The 18,755-nt window shown below is 50.4% G+C and overlaps 1 protein-coding gene across 1 annotated transcript in view; it reads right to left on the bottom strand.

Moving 5' to 3' along the window:
• Positions 1 to 15,215: 15,215 nt before the first annotated feature.
• PPARD (peroxisome proliferator activated receptor delta) overlaps positions 15,216 to 18,755 on the bottom strand; it is an 88,319-nt gene continuing 84,779 nt past the window's right edge. Inside the window, exons 6-8 of the mRNA XM_049765264.1 lie at positions 18,414 to 18,616; positions 17,202 to 17,652; positions 15,216 to 15,677 (exon numbers count right to left, since the gene is read on the bottom strand). Coding sequence (XP_049621221.1) covers positions 15,430 to 15,677; positions 17,202 to 17,652; positions 18,414 to 18,616 — 902 coding nt within the window. The 3' untranslated portion in view covers positions 15,216 to 15,429. The remainder of the gene's footprint in view (positions 15,678 to 17,201; positions 17,653 to 18,413; positions 18,617 to 18,755) is intronic.

Raw genomic sequence — 18,755 nt, 5'->3', positions numbered from 1 at the left:
GAGAGTGGGTTAGGTAGGGGAGCTGATCAAGGGTGACAACCAAGTTTAGGGAAGACAGGGGAGGGATAGGGTGGTGACGAGTCACTACAGAAAGCACAAGGGCCTTGGAGAAGGGGTCTTACCAGGTAGAGATTGTCAGAGGGCTTCTAGGAAAGTTTTTGTTTGTTTGGGGGCCACACCTGGTGGTGCTCAGAGGTTACTCCTAGTTCTGTGCTCCGAGAACCAGGGAATAAATCCAGTCACACCCAGCCATGTTTAGTGGGTTACTCCTGGCTCTGTACTTAGGAATCATTCCTGGCAGGCTCAGGGGATCATATGTAATGCCAGGGATTGAACCTGGGCCAACCACACACAAGGCAAACACTCTACTTGCTGTGCTATGAAACAGGAAGGCAAGTAGGGATCCCCTTTCCCTCAAGGCAATAAATTCTGGGATGTAATAAAATCAAGAGATGGATTTGGAGAGGAGAGTCTCACCTGGCGCCATAGCAGGCCCAGACAAGCCTGGACTGCCTATGGGAGAATCTTGAGCAGGAACAAGGCCAGGAAAGAAAGATCCGAGAAGACCATTAACTACCTCAAGCCTTCCTCCTGGCAACCACTCTAGCAATAGGGCTTATACCTGGGAAGAAAATCCCATGTGGGACAAGTTGGGAAACACTATAAAAATCAACTTAGAAGGGGCTGGAATGATAGTGCAGCGGTAGGATGCTTGCCTTGCATTCGGCTGCCCAGGACGGACCTCAGTTCAATCCCTGGTGTCTCATATGGTCCCCCAAGCCAGGAGCGATTTCTGAGTGCATACCCAGGAGTAACCCCCAAGTATTTTTGGGTGTGGCCCAAAATACAAAAATAAAAATAAATAAAAAGGAGGGCTGGAGAGATAACATAGAGGTACGGCATTTGCCTTTCATGCAGAAGGTCATTGGTTCGAATCCCGGCATCCCATATGGTCCTGAGCCTACCAGGAGTGATTTCTGAGCATAGAGCCAGGAGTAGCCCCTGAGCACTGCTGGGTGTGACCCAAAAGTCAAAAATAAATAAATAAATAAAAAATAAATAAAAAAGAAAATTCAGTTTAGAACAAAGGAGGAGAGCACATATGCTGCCTGGGTAGATGGTCACACGTTGCCTGGGTACATGGTACCCACACACATGGGACTTGCATGTTTCCTCCTGAGATGAGGACTTTCCTACTTTCTTGCTGGGCTGTGTACCAGGGCTCTCTCCTCTGCCTTTGGAGAAGTCTTTGCTCTCTTGAGCATGATATTTTTACTCTCTCCATTCCTCCAAATAAAATCTGATTTACTTCACTGCTGTCTCCCCCTGAAATTATTTTGTGAAAGAAGGCAATGAACTGAAAGATCTGGGTAAGGTCGAGGACTAACTATTTTTCCTTTTTTTTGTTTTTGTTTTTGTTTTTGTGTCACACCTGGTGGTGCTTAGTGGTTACTCCTAGCTCTGCACTCAGAAGTTGCTCCTGGGGCCGGGCGGTGGCGCTGGAGGTAAGGTGCCTGCCTTGCCTGCGCTAGCCTAGGACGGACCGAGGTTCGATCCCCCGGCGTCCCATATGGTCCCCCAAGAAGCCAGGAGCAACTTCTGAGCGCATAGTCAGGAGTAACCCCTGAGCATCACACGGTGTGGCCCAAAAACAAAAACAAAAACAAAACAAAACAAAAACAAAAACAAAAACAAAAACAAAACAAGAAGTTGGTCCTGGCAGTCATCCATATGGGATGTTGAGGATCAAACCTGGGTCCATCCCTAGTCGACCGCTTGCAAATCAAATGCCCTACCACTATGCTATCACTCCGGCCCTCTAACTTTATTCTTCTTGCCAAAGCAAGGTCCACAGCCCTAGATCTCCCCCAGGCACTTTCCTGGATAGCAGAGGTGTGTAGAGAGGAAGCCACAGAGTCCCTTCTTATGGTGCCACTTTTCTCCTTCCCCCTTCTCATAAGTCACCCAGGGACCTCCACCACCATCATTATCCCTCTGGTCCCTGAACCCAGGACTCCTGCATGCTGAGTCCATTGAGGTTTCTTTTTCCAGTCCAAAGATTTGCCTTTTCCCAAAGAACTTTTCACCAACAAAGTCAACTTCTGAGAGGTCTAAGAAAGTCATTGTGTCAGCACCTTCACAAGCTCCAGGGGCAGTGACTGGCTCCCCGAAGGTCCAGAGGGGGTCTAAGCCAATTAGAAGAAGCACAAGTGCAAGAAGAGGCTATGGCTTTGTGAGCAAATACCTGGAGAAACTCGCCTTTCGTATTAGTATTATGCTGGAGAATCATGCAAGGACTGAACCTGGATCTTGTGTGTGCAAAGTACGGACATTCTAGCCTTCTCCCCACAGTCTGTATTTTTGTATTATTATTGTTTGGTTTTTGGGTCACACCCAGCAGTGCTCAGGGTTTATTCCTAGATCTATGCTCAGAAATTGCTCCTGCAGGCTCAGGGGATCATATGGGGTGCCAGGATTCAAACCACCATCATTCTGCATGTAAGGCAAACATCATACCTCCATGCTATCTCTTCGGCCTCTATTATTATTTTTTTTTTAATTTTGGGGCCACACCCAGTGATGCTCAGGAGTTACTCCTAGCTATGTGCTCAGAAATCACTCCTGGGGGTCGGAGAGATAGCATGGAGGTAAAGCGTTTGCCTTTCATGCAGAAGGTCATCGGTTCAAATCCCGGCGTCCCATATGGTCCCCCGTGCCTGCCAGGAGCAGTTTCTGAGCATGGAGCCAGGAGTAAACCCTGAGCACTGCCGGGTGTGACCCAAAAAAAAAAAAAAAAAAAAAAAAAAGAAATCACTCCTGGCTTGAAGGACAATATGGGACACTGGGATTCAAACCACTGTTTGCCCTGCATCAACTTGCAAGGCCAATGGCCTAACGCTGTGCTATAGCTCTGGTCCCTTTTTTTGCATTATTTTTTAATTTAATTATTATTTTTAAATTTTCTGTTGTTGTTTGAGGGCCACACCCAGCAGTGTTCTGGCAGTGTTCAGGGGTTATTTCTGCCTCTGCACTCAGGAATCACTTCTTGGGGGTCAATATGGGATCAAATGATGGTCAACAATGTGCAAGGCAAACACCCTATCTGCTGTATTATTGCTCAGGTTCCTTTTATTATTTTTATTATCTTTCTGGTTTTTGGGCCACAACCAGCAATATTTAGGGGTTACTCCTGACTTTGCGCTCAGAAATTGCTTCTGGCAGGTCAGGGGACCATATGGGATGCTGGGAATGGACCCCAGGTTGGTCCTGGGATGGACGAGTACAAAGTCTACTGTACTATCACTCCAGTCCCTCAGATTCCTTTTTCTTTTCTTTTTTTTTTTTTTTTTTGGGGGGGGGGGAGCACAGCTGCAGCACTCAGGAGTTACTCCTGGCTCTGTTCTCAGAATTCACTCCTGGCAGGCTTGGGGGACCATATGGGATGCTAGGAATTGAACCCGGGTCTGTCCAGTGTTGGCCAGGTGCAAGGCAAATGCCCTACTGCTGTGCTATTGCTCTGGTCCTTATGGTTCCTCTATTTTTGTTGTTGTTGTTGATTTTTGGACCACACCCAGTGACACTCAGGGGTTACTCCTGCTATGAGCTCAGAAATAGCTCCTGGCTTGGGGGACCATATGGGACGCCAGAGGATCGAACTGCAATCCATCCTAGGCTAGCATGCACGAGGCAGACGCCTTACACGCTGTGCCACTGCTCTGGCTCCCATGGACCCTATTTTTAAAAAATTGGTGACACTTTATTTTAGGTACCAACAGTTTACAATACTGTTATTATAGTATTTCCTGCATATAATATTCCAATATTCCAATATAATATTCCACTATGTCCCTGCTTCAACTTCCTGCATGCCCTCCACATAGTAAGCTCAGTTCTGTAAACCAGTTCTAAGGCCCCTTTGTATTATTGTAGACTCATTATATATTGTCTATTGTTTCTTTGGGGGGGGTTCACACCCAGCAGCACTCAGGGTTTACTCCTGGCTCTCCGCTCAGAAATCACTCCTGGCGGGCTCAGGGGACCATATGGGATGCTGGGATTTTAACCACCGTCCTTCTGCATGTTAGGCAAATGCCTTACCTCTATGCTATCTCTTCGATCCCATATATTGTTTATTGTTAATGAGCACGATACAGCTCTGATAAGTCCTGCAAAGGAATCTATGTAACTGAATCCAACATCGCTTAAATTTGTTTTTGATTATTGTTGGTAAAGGACTACACACACCTCCTAACACACCATTAACACACATTCTGTTTGCAGAAAAGCTCAGTTCGTTCATGTGATCCTCACTCAGAAACCTTAAAATCAGGAATCCCTTTTTCTGCTTTGAAGAAAAAGGTTAAATCTGGGGGAGAGGGCGGGGCCAGAGATAACACAGTGGTAGGGCGTTTGCCTTGTGTACGGCCAGTCCAGGACGGACGGTGGTTCGAATCCCAGCATCCAATATGGTCCCCCGAGCCTGCCAAAAGCGATTTCTGATCTCAGAGCCAGGAGTAACCCCTGAGCACCAAAAACAAACAAACAAAAAGAGTGAGAGAGGGAAACAGGCCCAGGGTGAGGAGTGTAGCAGGAACCAAGGTATAGCAGGTGTCCTCACTCCTGTCTGTGATTGTCTCATTAGGGACGACAGACCTGCCTGAACTACAGAATTGGAGAAATTCCTCAAGCCTAAAGGACACACAGGTTGCATTTAATCTGGGCCTGGGCGGCTGGGGTGGGGGTGTGCAGTAGTGGGCACCTGAGCAGGGAGATGGTGACAGGGGAAGGAAGGAGGGTCTAACAGATGGAGTCTGGGGGTATTGGTGGAAAGTATAAAATGCCAAAATGAGACCCCTGACTAAGGCTGGTTGTTTGATTTGGGGGATTGGGGGCTATGCTCAGTGCTTATTTCCAGCTCTATAGCTCAAAGATTAGTCCTGGAGGTGCCTGGGGACCACCAAGCACTCATATGTAGCATCAGGGATAAAACCTGATACAAGTCAGGTTCTTAACCACTGTTCTAAACATGGTCATTAAGAATTGAGGGGCCCGGAGAGATAGCACAGTGGCGTTTGCCTTGCAAGCAGCCGATCCAAGATCAAAGGTGGTTGGTTCGAATCCCGGTGTCCCATATGGTCCCCCGTGCCTGCCAGGAGCTATTTCTGAGCAGACAGCCAGGAGTAACCCCTGAGCGCCGCCGGGTGTGGCCCAAAAACCAAAAAAAAAAAAAAAAAAAAAAAAAAAGAATTGAGGGACCCAGGGTTGCCACGATAGCACAGCTGGTAGAGCATTTGCCTTGCATGTGGCCGACCCAGGTTGATCCCCGGCATCCCTATGTGGTCCCCAGCCATGAGTGATTTCTGAGTGCAGAGCCATGAGTAACCCCTGAACAACACTGAGTGCAGCCCAAAAACCAAAAAAGAATCGAGGGTCTCTTGGGGGCCAGTGATAACACAGTGAGAAGGGAGTTTGCCTTGCATGCAGCTGACCTGGGTTAGATCTTCAACATCCCATATGATCCCCCATGCCAGCAGGAGTAATTTCTGAGCTCACAGCCAGGAGTAACCCCTGAGTGCCACTGGGTGTGGCCCAAAACCAAACCAACCAACAAAAAAAGAATTGAGGGTCTAGGGGCTGGAATGACAGAGTACATAGAACAAGTAAAACATGCACTTATCTTGCACACAGATGACCCAGGTTTTATCTCATTTGCTATCCGACATCCTATATGGCTACCCCTGCTCACAGAACTGCCAGGAGTAAGCTCCGAGCACCATCTGGTATGGTACAAAAACCCGAATATAAAATAAAATGAGTCTTGAGGGTTCAAACGTTGCTCAGGCTGTTGCCATCTTGGCCTTCCTAAAGCTGGGGAATGAAGACTTAAAAAATCTCCTTCAGTGGACCAATATGTATTTATTTTTGCTACCCTAGGCCTTTCTTTCACCCTAGCCTGGAGAAACTTTGGCACATAAAAATCCCAAGATCCACAATAACTCTTCCTGTATTCAGATTCCAGCACCCTCTGGAGAACCAAAATCTTCCAGCAGATTTGTGCTCAAGATAGCAAAGTGTGAGGGGAAGAAGTCATGAGGAACTAGGGCGCCTGGCACAGGGCTGGCAGGCCCCAAAGAGCAGCCCTTCCCCGGGGTAAATGTTCAACCCAAATGCTTCTTTACAATTACTTGCAAACAGCTGGTACTGTGCTAAGGACTAAGGGCAGGATGCTATGGAGGTACCAGAACAACCAGGTTCCAAGAGCTTTGGGCGTTCCTGGGTAGACACTTGCCCCAATAGACCCTGAGCTGGACTGGCCTCATCCCTGCACCTTGGTGTGTCTTTTCTTTAGGGTTGGTGGGAGGTGGGGGTCAGTGTTCTTCATTCTGTAGCATTTTCACAGCCTGAGGCCCGAGCCCAGGGCCACCCTGCTTCACATGGAAGACAAGTTTTTTATCCTAGAACTACAGCCCTCCCACTCTCAGAAACATTGCTTTGGACTTGGAGGAAGCAAAAGATGCTCTCTAGATCCTTCCACCATGGGCGTGGGCAATATAAGCTGGCACCCCAAATTAGGAAGAGACTGCATTTTCAAAGGCTAGGCACAACTCACTGCAAAGAATTTTCTCCTATCCCCCCCACCCCCGACTCAGACCTCTACCTGCATGGTTGTTGGGAATGGGAGCTCTCTCCTGTGTGGACGCTGCCATCCAGTCCTGCAGGATCCATCCCAGCTGCAGGCCCTAGTGAAAGCCAGGTAGACTTGATTTGGGGCACCTTTATCCCTAGCTTTCCGGGCAGGGCGGGGCCATTCTTTCGCCCCGCCCACACAACCCCGCCCCTCTTATCCCACACCAAATCATTAATTATTCATACTCTACCCTTTCAAATGTTCTACCCCTTCATAGGAGTTGGGGCCAAGTGAGGACAGGAGATGGAAGGTCCATCTCCCTCCCAGTCCATCCCTGCTCCAGGGATATTGGAGCACTAGTTCCTAGGTGATGCCTAGGTGACCACTAGAGGATACAGGAGCACAGTTTTCAGACCTTTAGGGTTTAGGGAGGAAGGCTGAGTTGGGGAAGGGGGGCCATGAATGCCTGGAACTGAGGACCAATGAGCTGGAAGACGGATAGTCCTTGGGTTATTGAGGAATTGTGTGTGGGGGGGGAGGTGGGAATTCCCCATGTGGAATGAGGCTGCTTGACTGCTAGGAGTGTTCCGGAGTCTTCTGAGATGGGGTGAATCTGGTTGGGGAGCAGGGAGACCGGTTTTGTGACCAACCATGTCTGGACAGATCCAAGAGATTGGTTATGGGAGACTGCCTTCAGGTCCAAGATGTTCTAGTCTCTACAGAAAGTGACAGGTCCTCTTGTTGCCACTGAAGTCAATTTACTCTCCCAATCACAGGGAATTAGAATAGTTCTCTGTGGCAAGGGTGATGGCAAGAGTTAACCTGGGGTGAGTTTGCCTGAGGCCCTGTCCAATGGGGACACTTCCATGGGATGATGGCCCAGCAGCCAATCAGAGCCTGTCTTGAGTAAGTTACAAAGGCCAGTGTTGCAATTGGGGAGGAAAAAGGTCAGCCCCACTGGGTGCAGGAAAGTGGGGGATAGAGACCATGACCTCTAGGGGACCCCTTGATTTCTACCTTATTTCTTCAGAACCCATGTTCAATTAGACCTCTCCAAGTGGGACATAAATTGAGAACATTTTGTTTTTTGTTTTGGGTCACACCGGTGGCACTCAGGAGTTACTCCTGGCTCTGTGCTCAGATATCGCTCCTGGCAGGCAAAGGGGACCATATGGAATGCCGGAATTCGAACCACCATCTGTGCTGGATCGGCTGCGTGCAAGGCAAACGCCCTACTGCTGTGCATTCTCTACAGCCCTATAAATTGAGAACGTTAAAAAAAGAAAAATAAAGATTGGAGATAGTACAGAAGGTAAAGTACATGCCTTGCACCCTGGTTTCATCCTGGGTTTTGCATATGGTGTCCAGAAAACCACCAGGGGTCACTCCTGAGCTCTGAACCAAGAATAGAATAGTACCTGAACACTATAGGGGAGTACAGGGGTACCACCAATACTCCCTCCAAAAAAGAAAGGAGTTCATTTAGCAATTAAGCAAGAGGTTTTACAATTGAATTTAAACAACTTTTTTTTTTTTTTTTTGGGTTTTTGGGTCACACCCGGCAGCGCCCAGGGGTTACTCCTGGCTTCATGCTCAGAAATCGCTCCTGGCAGGCTCGGGGGACCATATGGGACGCCGGGATACGAACCGATGACCTTCTGCATGAAAGACAAACGCCTTACTCTCCAAGCTATCTCTCCGGCCCCTAAACAACTTCTTATATCTAACAGAAGTTGTAACATTAGGCTGGAAAAGAATAGTTTTCCTTATCTATTTCTTTTACTTTCTTTAGTTTTTTTTTTTTGGGGGGGGGGGGCACACCCAACGACCATATGAGATGCCAGAGATTGAACCTGGGTTCATCCCGGGTCAGCAGCATGTAAGGCAAATGCCCTACAGCTATACTATCTCTCTGGCCGTTCTTTTACATTTATTAGATTAACATGACTTAGGAATTGGGGATATGATTCATGGGCTTTGCATTTTTGGGATCTTGGGCTCCATCCTGGCACCAAAAGAAAAGTATTTTTAAAATATCTTTCCAGAGACCGGAAAGCTAGTACAGCAGGTAGGGTGTTTGTTTGTCTTGCAGGTAGCTGACATGAGTATCTTGATTTCCAGCATCCTCTAGGGTACCTGAGCACCACCAGGAGTAACTCCTGAGTGCAGAGCTAGGAGTTATCCCTGAGCATTGTTAGGTAGGGGTGGCCAAAACAAACAAACAAACAAAACAACAACAACATCAAAAAATAGTGTAATGGGGCTGGAGAGAGTACAGCAGGTAGGGTGTTTGCCTTACACATGACTGACTTGGATTCAATCTCCAGCACCCATGTGGGCTAGCATTAGGGTTGGATAAGCAACCTACAGGCTGTACTGCTGCTCTTGCCCCACTACAGGTTATCTTGCATGCAGCTGATCCAGGTTTGATATCTTGGCAACATATGGGCCTCTGAGCACCACCAGGAGTGAAGCATCAGCAATGCCAAGAGTGGTCCCCAAACCAAACCCCCCCCCCAAGCCCTTTTGTGAATATGATAGAATTCTGAAACATCTATCCACTGCAACACTGCTTTTATTTATTTTGAGTAGCATTTGGGCCACACTCACTGGTATTCAGGGTTTATTCTTGGCTCTGTGCTCCAGGAGATCAATCATATATGGTGCCAGGAATGGGACTGGGGTTAGTAGCCATGTTCAGGTTAAGTGCCTTAACCTCTCTGACTATCTCTCTGGCTCCCGTACTTCAAGATTCAGGGAAAATTATTTTCCTTTATGTTTTCTTTAGACTTTTAAAACGTGTACATGTGTTCACCTGTCTCCACTTGATCTATTTCTTCTTTACTGCTTCCAAATCTTGGCAATTGCTGCAGTGAATATAAGTAGAAGCCTGGGTGTAATTTGGTGGGTCTCAGTCTGGGAGGCTATTTCTCCAGAAAATTGCCAGAGGAGCACACCTGTCAGGGATTGTGAAGTAAAGTAGGGTCAGAAAGACCAAGCTTCAGACCTGTTACACTATAGTCCAGGGGGCTAGGGGTGGAGGTTTGGGATGCATATGGGAACTATGGTGGAGGGAGACACGTGGTGGAATGGCCCAAATTCACTGTCACTAAACACCAAAAAAACAACTGGGAAAGACTTGCAATTCACAATAGCCTCAATTAAAAAAAAAATAAATAGAAAGACTAAGCTTCAGAGATCTCAGCTCTAGAGCTGAGGTGAGCCTTCAAGTTAACCCCAAATGGGGCTTGAGAGGTAAGACAGTACAGGGGTTGAGGCATTTGTCTTGAATAAGGCCAGTTTCATACCCTGCACTGCTGATGGTCCCCCTTGAGCAGCATTAGGAGTGACCCTTGAGCAGAGCCTGGAGAAGTCAGTCCTGAGCATCACCTGGTGTGGCTGGGTTGTTGAGGGAGGGGGGAAAGAATTAAAACAAAAACATTGCCACCAGTTATGGATGGAGGCATGGACTCTTGTCCCCATGCTGGGTGTGGGCTGCCCCTGAGAAGGGGGTGAGTCCCCTGGCCAAGTCCACTTCTTTGAGGAGCAAATGCCTGGAAGATGCTCAGCTGTAAGCTGTGAAAATCAATGCTGAGTCCCAGGCATGCTATCAAACGATGCCTTCATGTTAATCTTATTAGTTTTTGTCCAATTTTGTTTTTATTTGTTTGTTTTGGGGCCATACCCAGCGATGCTCAGGGTTACTCCTGGATCTGCTCAGAAGTTGCTCCTGGCAGGCTCAGGGGACCATATGGGATACCAGGGATCAAACCCAGGTCCGCCCCAGGTTGTGTGCATGTAAGGCAAATACCTTACTGCTGTGCTATCACTCTGGTTCCATCGCCCAATTATTTTGTTTTTGCTTTTGGTTTTTGGGCCACACCCGACGGTGCTCAGGTGTTACTCCTGGCTATCTGCTCAGAAATAGCTCCTAGCAGGCACAGGGGACCATATGGGATGCTGGGATTCGAACCAACCACTTTAGGTCCTGGGTCCGCTGCTTGCAAGGTAAATGGCACTGTGCTATCTCTCGGGCCCACCCAATTATTTTTTAACAGAACACAATAATTTTTGTTTGTTTTGTTTTGGGGCCACACCCAGAATGATGCTCAGGGGTTACTCATGGCTGTGTACTCAGGAATTAGTCTTGGCAGTTTTAGAGTACCATATAGTGTGCCAGGGATCAAATCCAGGTCATCCATATGCCAGGCATGTGCCCAACTCATTGTACAATCACTCTGGCCCTTTGTTTGTAGGCTACATCTGGCTGTGCAGAAAGACCATGTGGTACTGGGAATTGGACATGCACCTCCTGCATACAAACTCTGTGCTTGAGCCTGATGATCTCTCTCCATTGGCACCAGCAGCAGTGACTCCTGAGCAATTTTACAAAAGCTCTAAGCACTGCTGGATGTGGCCCAAACACCAACCTGAAATGAAACAAGCAAAAAAGGGAAAACAAAGATTTTGTTTTCGCTTCTCTGAACGGAGTCCCAGCTGGTTCTTGGTATCTGGTGTCCTCTGAAGTGCTGGAAAGAGATTGGTCTGTCATCGCTGAGAACCAGGGGCCAGAGAGATAGTGCAGTTATGTTATCCTTGTCTTACTTTTTTTTGGTTTTTGGGCCGCATCTGGTGACACTCAAGAGTTACGCCTGGCTATGCGCTCAGAAATCACTTCTGGTTTGGGGGAGCATATGGGACACTGGGGAATGAAACTGTGATCTGTCCTAGGTTAGCACTTGCAAGGCAAACACTCTACCGCTAGCGCCACTGCTCCAGCCCCTGTCTTACATGTTTATAATGCTTGGCAACACATTTGGTTCCTGAAGCAATGCTGGATATGGTCCAAAGTGGAAGAATAAAAAGCAACAAAAACAAACAAACAACAACACAGTTTAGATCCAGGGATCAAAGAGAGCAGAGGGCTAAGGGCACTTGCCTTGCATATGGCAGACCTAGGTTTCATCCCCAGCACCACATGGTCTCCCAGCCAACTCTGGAGGTGATCCCAAAATCAGTAAAACCATAAAAAACTCACAGTGGAGCCAGTGATAATACAGCAAGCAATTCATTTGACTGGCATGCAGCTGACCCAGGTTTGATCCCCGCATCCCATATGGTCCCTATGCCAGCCCTGAGTAATTCCTGAGTGCAGAGCCAGTAGGAACACCTGAACATTGCTGGATGACCTCTTCCCACAACACACACACACACACACACACACACACACACACACACACACACACACACAAAACTACACAGCTGCGACCAGCCTTCATCTGTTTTTCTCTCACCGAGTGTGGGAAAGAGAGGTCAGCACCCCTCAGTGATGAACTTCCCTTGGGGTGCTGGTGGCCCGGTTCCTAGCTCTGTTCCCAGGCGTCCATGTACTGCTCTGAGGATGCCAGTGTCTGCCCCATCCCAGCTCTCTAGTAAATGGGAGGAACCCTGCCACCCCCAGAATCCTATGGCAGGAGCCACTGAATCAAGCGATCTCAAGTGCATCCTGTTCAGGGCAGAAGGCCCTTGGGCCCCAGTATGTGGTTGGTCATGGGGTCCCTGTGGCCCGGCACAGTGGCTGGGCTCCTGGGTGTTTGCTCCCTTGGTGGCTTCTAATGGACCAGTGTTCTGTCCTCCCTGGGCATGAGGAATCCCGTGACTACTGGCCACATGACCACCATCTTCCCCTTTTTTAGTCCTTTGGTCTTTTCGATATTTTTGTAACAATTCTCTGTGGTAAATCTCCGCTTCTGAAATATTTTGCTGTGGTGGTTTCCTGGCTAGACATGCACAATGGGTGTAAAGGGGCAAAAGGGTATCAGCAAATGCCCTGGGCCCTTGTAGAGGAGGCTGAAAGGGGAGCGACTGGCACATGGTAAGGCCCAATACCCTGTCAGGTCCTCAAACCCCAAAGCCAGGCCCTCTACGGGTACTGACTGCATTTCCTTCCTGTCAAATTTTCCACCCTCTTTCCCCCAACTTCTCCCTTCAGGGTAGAGATGCCATTTTCTTTTTGCTTTGAGGTCACATCTGTCAGTTCTTGGGAATCATTTCTGGGGTTGTTTTAGTGTTTTGAGCTCTCTCTGGTCCTATTACTCTTCCTTTTTTGTTTTTGGGCCATTCCAGGGGTTACTCCTAGTTCTGTAATCAGAAATCACTCCTGGCAGGTTTGGGGGACCATAAGGTATGCTGGGGATCAAACCCAGGTCAGCCGTGTGCAAGGCAAACACCCTATCTATTGTGCAGTCACTCCGGCCCTCTGTTACTCTTCTTTTTTTTTTTTGGTTTTTGGGTCACACCCATTTGGCGCTCAGGGGTTACTCTTGGCTATGCGCTCAGAAATTGCCCCTGGCTTGGGGGGACCATATGGGACGCCGGGGGATCGAACCACAGTCCTTCCTTGGCTAGCGCTTGGAAGGCTAATACCTTACCTCTAGCGCCACCTTCCCGGCCCCTCTGTTACTCTTCTTATTCTTCTCTTTGGGTCTTTTTTTTGGGGGGTGGGAAGGCACACCCAATGGTGCTCAGGGCTTATTTTTAGCTCTATGCTCAGGGATCACTCCTGATGGTGCTCAGTGAACCATAAGTAATGCTGGGAATCTAATATGGCTGCCACATGCAAGGCAAGAGACTTGAAGCCCTGTTCTATCTCTCTGGCTCCCAGCCCTATTGTTCTTTGCTTTGTTCTACTTTTTGGTTTTGCTCGGGGATCACTCCCAGTAATGCTGAGGATCCAGCCTCATCAGCTGCATGTAAAGCAAGTGTTTTTACCCCCTTAATTATCTCTGCAGCCCTATTACTCATAATTTTAACCCACATGCCAGGAAGGAGCCCTATGTTAGGCCCCTCCTAAGGCCCAGGTAGCATTTAGACCAGAGGCTTGCAGTGTCCTCTGCTGAGGTATGGGGCGAGGCCAGAATTCAGCCCTGCAGCAGTGCCCCAATGTGTCACGTGCCCAACTGAGTTCTATGACACCCCACCCCCTTTGGAAATGCAGGAAACCAATCTGGTCAGCACCCAAGAAATACACTGGAGGCTCAGAGTTATCCTAAATCAACTCTTAAATATTTAATTCTCATTTATTTAAAGTTCCGTCAGTCTGTGTACACTATTTATATTAAAAACACAGGAAGCTGGGGGCTCCTAGCAAAAATATACATTTCAGTTTTGGAGATTGTTCAGACACTGAGAAGGGCTGTATCCTCAGCACCAGATGGGGGGTGAGGGGCACACACAGGAGAGGGGAAGGGTCAGGCCGTTTCCTGTCCCAGCACTGGCCCGCTGGGCGTACCCCTGACCCAATCCCTGGTCAGCTCAGGGTGGGGGGGGGGGGTGAGGAAGAGACTTGTAAAGAGCAAGAGAATTGGGCTAGTGGGGTGCCTGTTAGGGGCAAGTACTGAGAAGGGCAGGATCTGGGGGTGTGTGGGTGTGGCTAAGAAGGGGCATGGCTGAGGGCAGGGCGTGGCAAAGCTGAGAGGGCTGGACTGACCCAATACTCAAGTAAGCTTCCCCTTGGGCCATCCTCACATTTCTCTGAATCCCCGGCCAGGTCCTTACCCTCTCCAGGGATTATTTTCACGGGATGAACCCCCGAACCTCCTGCTCAGATACTGGCCCTTTCCCTAGGGTACGGGCACTGTATCCAGGAGCAAGGGGGTGGAGGGGCCTCAAGGACATGGTCCACAGGGACCACCAGAGCAATTCCTGATGACCAGCTGGGCTGAATTTGGGGAGAGGTTGGCCTGTGAAATGAATGCCACAGTGATCAGGGGAAGGGACTCCCCTGTGGGACGGTGCTCATCTGGCTCAGCAGGACCCCCTGCCACGGAGGGATGTGGCCTGGCTGTGAGAGTCCTGTAGGGGTGTGTGTGTGGGAGGCAGCAGGGGGTACACAGCCTGTAGGGAAAGTGATCTCAGTGCTTGCTGGAGTGGCAGCTCCAGGGAAAGTATGTGGGGGGCTGAGGAGCCCCGCTCTGGCCTGGGCCAGTGCCTCCCACAAGGGAACAGTGTGGCTGAGGCCAAGACAGGTGGAAATGGGAGAGAGTGAGGGGTGGGTACCAGACAGGGCTCCCTGCTCCCCACACCAAGCCCCTACCCCTCCCTGCCGGCTGCACTTCAATGGGGGGGCCCCCACCTGGAGGGAACCCTGTTTCCAGAGTGGGGGTGCCCCCAGCGGCCAGCGCCAGGGGCGATCAGCGCCACTGGCCTAGAAAAAAATGGGTGCAAAGGAAGAGGGAAAGGCTGGTGGGTGTCCATGGGACTGGGGTGGATGCCAGCCCTGCTGTTGAGGGGGCATGATGGCTTTTGAGGAGAGTGACATCCTGGTCCTTGCTCAGGGCCAGTTGGGGCCCTTGGGGCTGGCCCAGAATGCTTAGTGTTTCTTTGGATGGCTCAAGTTTCTCTATGCTGGGAAGATGGGCAGAAGTGGGATCCCCCCACCTCCTGCTCTACGGATGATGCAGACAGAAGCAAAGGTCCTGTTCTATGCTGCTGGTAAAATCATACAAACTCACCAAAACAGAAAATGGTGGGCAGATAGGGGGAGGGAGTGTGGGTGAGAGAAAGGACAAGAAGGAAGACCAGTATGGCAAATTGGAGGAAGTTTACAGCAGTGAGAGGACAAAGAAAAGGTAGGACAGAGAGCCAGGGTGTGGCTGGTGGGAAGGAGGCAGTTACTAGGGTGCAGCTGGGAGCTTGTGATCCCTGTCTGGCTCGGTCCTGGGTGCCGGACCACGGGCTCTCAACGGGAAAGGCCGTGGGGATGGGGGGTGCCCGGCCTGGCGTGTTGGGTGGGGCGCCCCTCAGTACATGTCCTTGTAGATCTCCTGGAGCAGGGGGTGCAGCGAGGTTTCGGTCTCGGTCTTCTTGATGCGCTGCATCATCTGGGCGTGCTCGGTGACCAGCTGCCTCAGGTCGGCCATCTTCTGCAGCAGCTTGGGGAAGAGGTACTGGGCGTCGGGGTGGTTGGCCTGCAGGTGGAACTCCAGGGCGCGTAGGATGGTGTCCTGGATGGCCTCTACCTGGGCCACGTTCATGAGGCCCGGCCGGTCTGTGGGGACCCGGGGCGGAGGCGTGGGAGGGGGCACACACCTGGGGCGTGTGAGGACGACGGGGAGGCTTTATCCAAGGACAGCAGACCTCCTCCTCGCTGGCACCCCCTCACCTCCCTTGTGGGGCCTGGTCCCCCCAACCTTGTTTGGATTTTAATTTTTCTTGGCTTTTCTATTCTTTCTGAATTGGTACTAGAGTGTCCTGGTAACCGAATTTCTCTGCTTACAAGTCACAGATTTTATGGAAAAAATAAATTTGAAAAATAAAAAGTGGGGGCATGGTGCTTTTTTTTGGGGGGGGGGCCCACACCCGGCGGTGCCCAGGGGTTACTCCTGGCTGTCTGCTCAGAAATCGCTCCTGGCAGGCACGGGGGACCATATGGGACACCGGGATTTGAACCAACCACCTTTGGTCCTGGATCGGCTGCTTGCAAGGCAAACGCCGCTGTGCTATCTCTCCGGGCCCAGGCATGGTGCTTTTTAATTAAGTTTTTTTTCATCAATTTTTTGGGGGCAGGGAGTCACACCTAGCTATATGCTCAAGGTTTACTCCTGAGCTGTGCACTCAGAAATCTGGGGATCATATAGCATACAGGGAACTGAATCCAGGTCAGCTGCATGCAAGGCCAATGTCTTGTCCTATCTCTCTTGCGTGAATTAAATATTTTTTGTTTTGCTTTGGGGCTACATTTGGTGCTGCTCAAGGCTCTCTCCTGGTTTTACACTCAGGGATCACTCCTGTTGGGCTCAGGGGACGATTTATGGTACCAGGGAAAGAACTGGGTCAGCTGTGTGCAAGGCAAGCCCTCCACCCACTGTACTTTCCCCTTGGCCCTTAATTTTTATTTTATCTTATTATTAGGGGGATGAGAGGAGGGAGTAGATCGGCAATATTCAGGGGCTATTCCTGCCTGTGTTTGTGGGGTAGTAAAAAAAAAAAAAAAAGGAGGCTGGAGAGATAGCACAGCGGTACAGGTCTGCCTTCCACACAGCTGACCCAGGACAAAAAGTGGTTCCAATCCCTGCATCCCATATGGTCCCCTGAGCTGCCAGGAGTGATTTCTGAGAGCAGAGCCAGGCGTAACCCCTGAGCACTACAGTGTGACCCAAAAACAAACAAACAAACAAATGCGGGGGCTGGATAGATAACACAGCGATTGGGCATTTGCCTTGCATGGAATGGACCCCCAGGTTCCATCCCTGGCATCCCATATGGTCCTCTGAGCCTGCCAGGAGCAATTTCTGAGCACAGAGCCCGGAGCAATCCTTGAGTGGCACTGGGTGTGACCCACAAACAAACAAACAAACAAACAGACCAAAAAAAGTGGTTGGAAGTTCTGCAGCTCCAGGATCACCTGCCATCACTGTTTAGGCATGTTTCCTGCCCTCACCAGCTAGGGGGCAGCTCTTGTTCGCACGCTCCCAAGAGCTGGTCCTTTTCACCCAGCTGTCCCCCGAGGAGTACTGGCAGTGGGAGGGGGCCAGTTCCCTGACATCTCTCCCTGCGTCCCCCACCCGCATACCTCCGCACAGAATGATGGCTGCGATGAAGAGGGCCAGGTCGCTGTCGTCGAGTTCCAGGGCGTTGAACTTGACGGCAAACTCGAACTTGGGCTCGATGATGTCGCTGAAGGGCTTGCGGAGGCTGCGCAGGAACTCTCGGGTGACGAAGCCGGTGCCGTTGGCCACCAGCAGCCCGTCCTTGTTGACGATGGAGGCCAGCATGGCGAAGATGGCCTCGTGCACGCCGTACTTGAGCAGGGTCACCTGGTCGTTGAGGAAGAGGCTGCCGAAGCTAGGGATGCTCTTGGCGAACTCGGTGAGCTCGCGCACCGTCTCCACCGTGGTGCACTGGCAGCGGTAGAAGACGTGGACGCTGATCTCTTTGTAGGGCGGCAGGCCCGTCACCAGCTGCTTCCACACCAGCCCCTTCTCCGCCTGCCACAAGGTCTCGATGTCGTGGATCACAAAGGGCTGAAAACCAGGCCACATTAGGTCAAACCCAGTGTGTGTGGGGCCATTCCCAATCTCCAGGGCCCCCCATCCTTGGTCCTGCATGTGCCATTGAGAAGAGGGAAGCAGGCACATGGCCATGGGGGTGTGGGGAAGATAAGACAACCAGGGGTCGGACCGTGCTTTGACCCCCAAGCCAGGCGCGATCTCTGAGCTCATAGCCTTGAGCATCACCAAATGTGGCCCAAAAATAAATAAAAGGGGGTGGGTGGAGTGGTGGTGCAGGGTGGAAGGCACGTGCCTTGCAAACGCTAGTCTAGGATGAACTGCTGTTTGATTCCCCCGGTGTCCCATATGGTTCCAAGTCAGGAGTGATTTCTGAGCGCATAGCCAGGAGCAACCCCTGACCATCACCGGGTGTGGCCCAGAAATCCAGAAAAAAAAAAAAAGGGCCAGAGTGTTAGCATGAAGGCAGGGCATTTGCCTTGCATGCAGAAGGACGGTGGTTCGAATCCCAGCATCCCATATGGTCCCCCAAGCCTGCCAGGAGTAATTTCTGAGCACAGAGCCAGGAATAACCCCTGAGTGCTGCCAGGTGTGACCCAAAAACCAAAAAATAAAAAGGGGTGGAGAGATGACACAGGGTACCTTGCACGCACTAGCCTAGGATGGACCACAGTTGGATAGCCAGGAGTAACCCCTGAGCGTCACCAGGTGTGGCCCAAAAACCAAAAATAAAAGGACAACCAGGGGTCCCCAGATGATGGAGCAGCAACACTCACCGCCGTGTGGCTGGCCTTGCCAGTGAGGATGCCCCGGGCCTTCTTTTTGGTCATGTTGAAGTTTTTCAGGTAGGCATTATAGATGTGCTTCGAGAAGGCCTTCAGGTCAGCCACCTGGGGGTTGTGGTGACGCCCCTCACTCTCGGTCAGCCCTGCCACCAGCTTCCGCTTCTCAGCCTCGGGCATCCGGCCAAAGCGAATGGCTGCATGAAAAGGACAGTCACTATGCTGCTGAAGAGGCGGCTGGTCCCTGCCCACGGATCTTGGCCACTCCTGCGCCAGCCCGCCAGGATGCCGGGGAACCTCATCAAAGGGTCAGCTTAAATAACCATCTATAGCAAG

The sequence above is a fragment of the Suncus etruscus genome, chromosome 18, assembly GCF_024139225.1.
Source record: "Suncus etruscus isolate mSunEtr1 chromosome 18, mSunEtr1.pri.cur, whole genome shotgun sequence".
NCBI classification, from domain to species: Eukaryota; Metazoa; Chordata; class Mammalia; order Eulipotyphla; family Soricidae; genus Suncus; species Suncus etruscus.
The sequence above is the reverse complement of the archived record's forward strand: the minus strand, read 5'-3'. Positions and strand labels throughout refer to the sequence as shown.